This window comes from Arachis hypogaea, chromosome 11 (genome assembly GCF_003086295.3).
Source record: "Arachis hypogaea cultivar Tifrunner chromosome 11, arahy.Tifrunner.gnm2.J5K5, whole genome shotgun sequence".
Taxonomy (NCBI): Eukaryota; Viridiplantae; Streptophyta; class Magnoliopsida; order Fabales; family Fabaceae; genus Arachis; species Arachis hypogaea.
In genome coordinates this window covers 85,204,182-85,211,852 of record NC_092046.1, presented here as the reverse complement: position 1 = coordinate 85,211,852, position 7,671 = coordinate 85,204,182, and the positions used below count along the sequence as shown (strand labels likewise).

At 31.6% G+C, this 7,671-nt stretch overlaps 1 protein-coding gene across 2 annotated transcripts; it reads left to right on the top strand.

The window, feature by feature from the left end:
- The first annotated feature begins 3,090 nt into the window (after window positions 1-3,090).
- On the top strand, window positions 3,091-7,430 carry LOC112722276 (PGR5-like protein 1A, chloroplastic). 2 transcript variants are annotated; one of them, XR_011867624.1, is made up of 12 exons: window positions 3,091-3,646; window positions 3,770-3,891; window positions 4,209-4,305; window positions 4,401-4,501; window positions 5,251-5,307; window positions 5,415-5,491; window positions 5,591-5,642; window positions 5,727-5,837; window positions 5,935-6,032; window positions 6,116-6,192; window positions 6,839-7,042; window positions 7,225-7,430. XR_011867624.1 is itself a non-coding variant. In XM_025773264.3 (11 exons), the coding sequence occupies exons 1-10, from the start codon at window positions 3,433-3,435 to the stop codon at window positions 6,183-6,185; spliced, it is 999 nt and encodes a 332-aa protein (XP_025629049.1). In that variant the 5' UTR covers window positions 3,113-3,432; the 3' UTR covers window positions 6,186-6,192; window positions 6,839-7,213. The 2 variants fall into 2 exon arrangements, 1 of the variants encoding a protein (XP_025629049.1); XM_025773264.3 differs by lacking the exon at window positions 7,225-7,430 and having other exon boundaries at window positions 3,113-3,646; window positions 6,839-7,213.
- Window positions 7,431-7,671: the final 241 nt, after the last annotated feature.

The following is a 7,671-nucleotide window of genomic DNA, read 5'->3' as shown; positions in this document are numbered from 1 at the left end:
CGTCAGAAAATCTATCTCTAATTACTGACGAAAAATCTGTCGAAAAATCTGTCTTTAATTACTGACAAAAAATCCATCGGAAAATCTGTCTCTAGTTACAAACGGAAAATCCGTCGAAAAGTTTGACGCTCCGGGGAAATGGAGGGGAAAATTTACAAAGGGAAAATCTGTCGGTAACTGGTAAAAATCTGTCGGTAATTTACCGACGAAAAAATCCGTCGGTAAATAATTTCCAACGAGGCTTTTACAGAGGGACAAAATCCGTCAGTAATTTCGTCGGTAACCAAAAATCTATCTGTAATATAGACCAAATCTGTAATGTAAATCTCTCTGTAATAAGTCATTTTCTAGTTGTGCCTGGGAATGCGTGCGTATTTGCTGCATACATGGCGTCAAACGCCACCAATCTCAAGTTTGGCGCCAGCATGCTGAAAACGAAGGGCTTCCACGTGAATTTGCACCAAATCTTTAGGATTTAATTTGATTTTTATTTAGTTTTGAATTTAGAAAATATATTTTTATATTTTAAAAAATATATTTTACATTAATTAAGATTAGATCTAAACGAGAAGATATCTTGGCCTAGGGCTTCTCTCTTTTTTTCCTTCTTCTCATCTTCCGCACTTTACACTTTTTTCTGTTAGGATTTTTTCGCATCATGAGCAACTAAACCTCCATTGTTAAGGTTAGGAGCTCTATTTATTTGGATAGATTAATAACTATTATTTTCTAGTTCTGATTTATGCATTGATTGACATTCAAGAATCAGTTTCATTTTTCATCCTACAGATTAGAGTATATTGGAAAATAACTCTTTTCTAACTTGAATTCTTGTTGGATCTTGGAAAAGCTATCTCACCTGAATAACAACTTGAAACTGAATTCTCATAACTCTCTAACTATCTGGATTTAATGTGATACGTGACATATAATCATATTGTCTTTGGATTATTAGGGTTTTTGTGTGGCATATAAACTAGGATTTGAACTTAAACTCTCTAATTAGATTAAGTGACCAAGGAATTGGCAGTTGATTGAATTAGAAGAGGATTAAATTACCAAGAAATTGGAATCTAATCATTTAAATTTTGCTATGAATTGAACCTTTGCATAATCAAAGTGGTTAATAAGAATTGTTAATCCTGAAATTTAAACATCTCCAAAACCTTAACTGTTTTCTCATATAATTCTCACAACCAATTTACTGTTTACTTTTTTAACTCTTCTGAATTACTGTTTAATGCAATTTGAACTCAAAAATACTCCTTTTTGCTTGTCTGACTAAGTAAATCACTCAACCATTGTTACTTGATCCATCAATTCTCGTGGGATCGACTCTCACTCACTTGAGGTATTACTTAATATGACCCGATACACTTGCCGGTTAGTTTGTGATTTATAAAATCTGGACCAAATTTTTGGCGCCATTGTTGGAGATTGACTGTGATTGATAACTACCCATTGTTTGATTGCTTAGATTAGACGTTCTTTGCTTTAATTGTGTTTACTTTTTATCCTTTATTTTTTGAAAATTTGCTTAATATTTTTCTTTTGTTTTATTCAATTTAATTTCCTATTTTTACCTTATTATTTTCAAAATTTTTCCCCTTTTTCCTTATTAATTTTTTGAAAAATTATTCTATTTATTTTATTTTATTTTATTTTGGTTACTTAGATTACCTCACTGGAAATTCTCTTCACTCTGACGTAGAGATTTCCACTTTTTCTCGTCTTCCATTTGTTTATGAGTAGGAACAGAGACAAGAATCCTCTTCTTGATTTTGATCCTGAGATTGAAAGGACCGTCAGAAGACGTCAACAACAACCTAGAGCTTTTAGAGCTTTTTATCAATGTCTTTACATTCTTCACCATCTTTATATCAATGTCTTTATATTTTTTACCATCTTTATATTTTTTTATGTGATATGTGTTCTATCTTTTATTTAACATGTCAAGAATTAAACTTAACTTGTTTTATAATGAGTAGCTTTTGAATCATCTAATTTATAAAAGAAAATTCACATCTTTTTGTTTATTCTAAAAATTAAAAAATTAAAATTAATATTAGTACTTTTAGACTAACAGAATTAAAGTAAAATACAAAAATAATTCTTGAATAAAAATAAAAATACAAAATTTTAAATTACAAAATATAAAATAATTATAAAATAAAAAATTTACTTAAACATGATTTTTTGTAAAATACTTTATAAATTGACATAAATATAAAATAAATTTTGAAATTGTGATGTGAGTACTACTACTGTCCACTACCACAAAAATAAAAGATGACATATAAATAAACAATTTTTTTTTAAAAAATTCAATAAATATATACCCAATGCTCTTAAATAGTTAAGTTTAAATCCATTCTCTCAGATTATTGATACCATTCAAACTGAACATACTTTAAAATTTTATGACTACCTTAAATAACAGGCATAGACTTTCTCTTTTAATATTGAGCAGGTTTCGTATTCATGTTTAAAAAAATAAAAAATAAAACTTAGATAACCCAAAAAATAGAAGAAAATAAAAAAAATAATATAAATGATAATGCAATGAATAACTATGTGTTAATTACTATGAGATTAATATGATTGTGAATGAAGAAGAAGAAAAAATCATGACCGAAAGTTATGCGTAAAATAAAAAAATAACCACAATGTGAATGAAGGAAAGTTAATAATAATTATATTTTATATTAATTTTTAAATTGCATTTACGTTGATCGGTGTTTATTAATAAGGTTAAAATAAAAATACGAAAATTGGACACCTTTCTTTATGTATTCTCTTTATATATATATATATATATAAAAGATTAAACTGAAATTAGAAATTCTTTAGTTTTTTAAAAAATTACCATATATTGTAAAAACTAAAAAGATAAAGACTTAATAGTGGAATAATGAGAAGTTTTTTTTCCATGGGACCAACGTTTTGCATACGTGGCCAAAAACCCATGGCTAACGTTAAACCAAAATCAAACGCAACACAACCCAGTAGTGGCCACATTGGATGAAAGACCAGATTTTTATTACCAACACATTCCACGTTCACAAACACGTAAGAAACAAATGCGAAAGGAAACAAAGTAAATGATTTGATAAATTGATGATGCTCTTGTCCACAACGAAAACAAGAAAAGAGAAAGAAAAATCACATTAAGATTAAGGGGAAAAAAAAGGAGAATATCAGAAAAAAATAAGCTATTGCGATTCATTCCCTCCACACATTCATATTTGCCTTATCCTGAAGAGTGTTACGTTTATTCTGATCTTACCTCTAAACAGAAAAAACAACCATACCTTGATGAGCTTTCTCACTCCCAATTAAAGCTCCATAATTGGTGTCACCACCACCATCATCACCATCATCATCATTATTATTACAATTGAACATATATAGCAGTGATCATCATTATTATTCATGGCTAGCAAACTAGCTTTCACGTTAACACACCCTCGTCCATGCACTACTGCAGCTAGTTCTTCTACTATTACCCCAACGCCTTTGCTTCCTATATCATCCTTGTCTTACCCTTCTGGTGGACACTTGATTCAGTTCAATGGCCGCCATTTATGCCTTCGTCGAAGGCTATTTTTACTATCCCCTAAGGCCACTGCGGATCAACAACAACAAGGTCTCTTTGACATACTATAATGTCATGTGTCATCGTTCTTCATTTATTTATTTGGTTATTAAAGATCTTCTTATAACAACAGATACGTACCCCTTTTTTAGTTGTTGTTTTCTCTTGTTTCAGGAAAGGTTGGAGACTTCGAAAAAGAGGTTGTTGATTCTAAAATCCTCCCTTATTGTAGCATAGATAAAAAAGAGAAGAAATCAGTTGGTGAAATGGAGCAAGAGTTTCTTCAGGCACTGCAGGTATATCATATGACACTCACCCCCAAAAGCTTTGTGCTTAAAAGTTAAAACCTTCTTAGGCCCCGTACGTCTTGATTATCGCAAGATAGAATACAGAGACAACCAAGATAGTTACATGAATTCATAGATTAGGTAACGAACTGCATACAAGTTCACGCAAACTAATTTCACCTGTGTACCGGAACGCCATAAGTATACTTCCTAAGTAACAATTTTCTGTCCATTGAATTGGAGACACAGGAGAAGAGGCATTTACATTTCGACACTACTTTTCTTACAAAAAATATATCTCAGCTATTGTGTATATGGATGACCAGGCATTCTATTATGAGGGGAAGGCTATTATGTCAAATGAAGAATTTGATAATCTAAAGGAAGAACTCATGTGGGAAGGAAGCAGCGTTGTTATGCTAAGTATGGAGCAACTTTTTGGCTGACACAGTAGCTGCTGTTATAACAAGTGAATCTTTTCTCAAGTCTTTCTTCATTAACTTTTAATTTGTTTACAGGTTCTGACGAACAAAAGTTTCTGGAAGCTTCTATGGCTTATGTGTCGGGAAATCCAATTATGAGTGACAAAGAGTATGATGAATTGAAAATGAAGCTAAAGGTATGGTACTTTCATCTCATAAAGGAAATTCCTTGAAAATTGATCATCTAGTTAATAATAGAAGGACAGACTATATAAGCATTTCGTGTTATCACAGCCACACAGGGTTTAGAAAAAGGTCACGTCGAGAGAGCGTAATACAGAGCACCTAATCTTAACAATTGATATCATAACTTGAACCTACGACCTTGAGATCACAAATAAACCATTTGTTCCAAGACTTTTCTTCATCTAAATAATAATAATTGAAGAAAAATTAGGAGTGAATGACCAAATTGATCTCAAAAAAATTTTAGATAAGACACTTTAGTTCTCAATAAAATTTTATTCTTTAAAAATTTTCAAAATTTATTTTCGCCAAACAAATTGGTTTTTTTGTCGGTTTCAATCAATGTTTTTTAATATGCATTTTAGACAAATAAATCTTTAACAAATTTTATTATAAAACAATTAAGTACTCAAAATAATATTCTCTAAGACAAGTTAGTCAGTATCCTTCCAAATGACGCACGGACTAATATGTCCAACTTAAATAAGTTTTAAGAATTTTTAGAGAATTAAAATTTGTTGAGAACTATGGTTTCAATATGAAATTTTTTAAGGGTTAATCTGCAATTTAGCTATTCAATGTGTTCCAGTTACATTTTGAAATGCTTGCAGTTATGAAATAGCAATTCTTGTAGTTGGAATAGTTGAAATCCTCTACTTTGTATCGAGTATGATTTTCTGATTTGATTGTTGTTTTCTAGATGGAAGGGAGTGACATCGTGGTTGAGGGTCCAAGATGCAGTCTTCGTAGTAGAAAGGTGTGAGTTAATCTGTTGTATGATCTTTGCAATGTGTAATTAACACATTTCCAATTCCGTTGTTGGTTCTATCTTCCTTATAATATGGTATGGTGTGGTGTTTATAGGTTTACAGTGACCTCTCTGTAGATTATCTAAAGATGTTCCTATTGAACGTCCCTGCTACTGTGATCGCATTAGGATTGTAAGGAACTTCCCCTCTCTTTCTTTCTTTCTTTCTTTTTCACTCTCTCATCTCTGTTTTACACCTTTAAGGTTATAACAATAACAATTTCTCTTTTAGGTTCTTCTTCCTTGATGATTTGACTGGATTTGAGATCACATATCTCCTAGAGGTATACTTAGAGAGAGTCATAGAATTTGAAAGAACTTGCATTCTTTTTGGTCCTTCCTCATGTTCGAATTGTTTGTTTGCGCAGCTGCCAGAGCCTTTCAGTTTCATTTTCACTTGGTTTGCTGCTGTTCCCCTTCTTGTGTGGCTAGCTCAGTCACTAACAAGTGCTATTGTCAAAGATTTCTTGATTCTGAAGGTACAAGTTTACGAAAACTCTCTCTCACGGAGCATGTGGTTTCACACGTGCCGACGATATAAGCTATATTCAAGTTCTATATGTGCTAACTTTTCAGGGACCTTGCCCAAACTGTGGTGCTGAAAACACCTCCTTTTTTGGGACTATACTATCAGTTTCAAGTGGAGGAAAAGTCAACAATGTCAAATGCTCTGAGTAACTATGCATCTACTCTAGCATTCTCAAATCATTGTTGTTGCTTCATATCATTCACCTTACTAACATCAAATTCATTTTAGATGTGGCACTGAAATGGTATTTGATTCAAGTACAAGATTGATTACATTGCCGGAAGGCAGTAACGCCTAAGTTTGAGGTACATTTCTTGTCCAAATTTTAAGCTCATATTATTCTCATACCAAGCATTGCTTAAATTAAAATTTCTCGTTTGTGAGCCCTCACAACGTTGCTGGAGAACTTTGTGTTGCAATTTGTCATAGCACTCTCCGACATGTTATGACGTGCACCAATTGAAATTGAAGATAAATTTTTGAGTAAATTATCAAAACAATATTCAAAATGTTTTGATATTAACAAAAACAATGTTGATAGATACGAAAGACAAACGATCCCCAAAAATATTAATAAGTTCGACAAAAATCACCAAACGTCAACTGATCATGTTTTCGTTAATAGAAAACGCTGAGCTGTCTGATAGAAAAGCTTAGATGGCAAATTTAACATTTGACATGCTGAAATTTATAAAATCTCCAATTCAAATTAATATAACATTTGTCATCCTAAGAATTGCTTATATAAAATTTTTCATGTTTGTGGGCCGTCATGATGTGCCCGTACCATTCTCAGGCTCGTTACGACGTGCACCAACTGAAATTGGGATAAATTTCTCATACCTCATGTAACCAAGGATCTGTACATTTTGAGCTTCACTGTGGATTATGGCAATAATATCCAATTAAATCTTATTGTTCATTTACACATTTTATTGGTCTATCATACAGGGATGCTTGAAACAGGTGGTCAACGGTTCCAGCAATGTGAGATCATTGATAAGAGTGTAATGAAAGTGACTAATTTATGAAATTAGCAAATAATCAATCATGATGATCCACGGAAGGCCATCATGGAGTCATGCTTCTCATTGTCACAAACAACAATTGTGATCAAACTGAAACTGTTGTTTTATGCCACAATGTCCTACTTGTGTAAGTACATATATGATTTGCATACTTGTAAGTAAAGTAATATATATGGACTTTGTATATAGCATACACTGGATTGTTCGTTGCAAGCTGAGTCATGAATAATGAGGGTGCTCAACATAGTCGATGAATCTAACTTAAAAATAACGTCTGTAAGGATTGTTTTTCTTTTCACACTTTTGCAGAATTTCTATGCACCAGGAAGGAACTTTACATAGCCAGGAACACCAAGTAGGAAGTGACAATATACAAATATTTTTAGCTAATTCAAAATATATATTATTTCATCTTTTTCAATTAATTGAAAGACTTGAGAGGCTGAACGGGACACTAATTGTAATTAAACCTATTTTATGCTTTTTCTCTTTTAATTTAGCCAAGCATTTTATCACTCATGTCTAAATTTTATTAATAGGAATTTAACTAATTTAATTTGAGAAACTGTGACTGTCTTTTTCAGTTTTCTCCATAGGTTTTTTCTAATCTTCAGTGTTGCAATTTATTAATGTTGTTCCAAGTTCCAACACTTTGCAAAATAAAATAAATAAAAAATGATCGGCTAATTTAGTATAAGATTATCCTAAAAACAGATTCGAAAGAGAGACATTTTGAAATTTATTTTGTAGGTTTAT

What these genes read in the sequence shown, in the direction of transcription:
- LOC112722276 (XM_025773264.3), top strand. Translation starts at nt 3,433, where the DNA reads ATGGCTAGCAAACTAGCTTTCACGTTAACACACCCTCGTCCATGCACT. An exon ending in AGTTTCTTCAGGCACTGCAG is followed by an intron (nt 3,892 to 4,208) that starts GTATATCATATG and finishes ATGGATGACCAG; the next exon opens with GCATTCTATTATGAGGGGAA. An exon ending in AAGCAGCGTTGTTATGCTAA is followed by an intron (nt 4,306 to 4,400) that starts GTATGGAGCAAC and finishes ATTTGTTTACAG; the next exon opens with GTTCTGACGAACAAAAGTTT.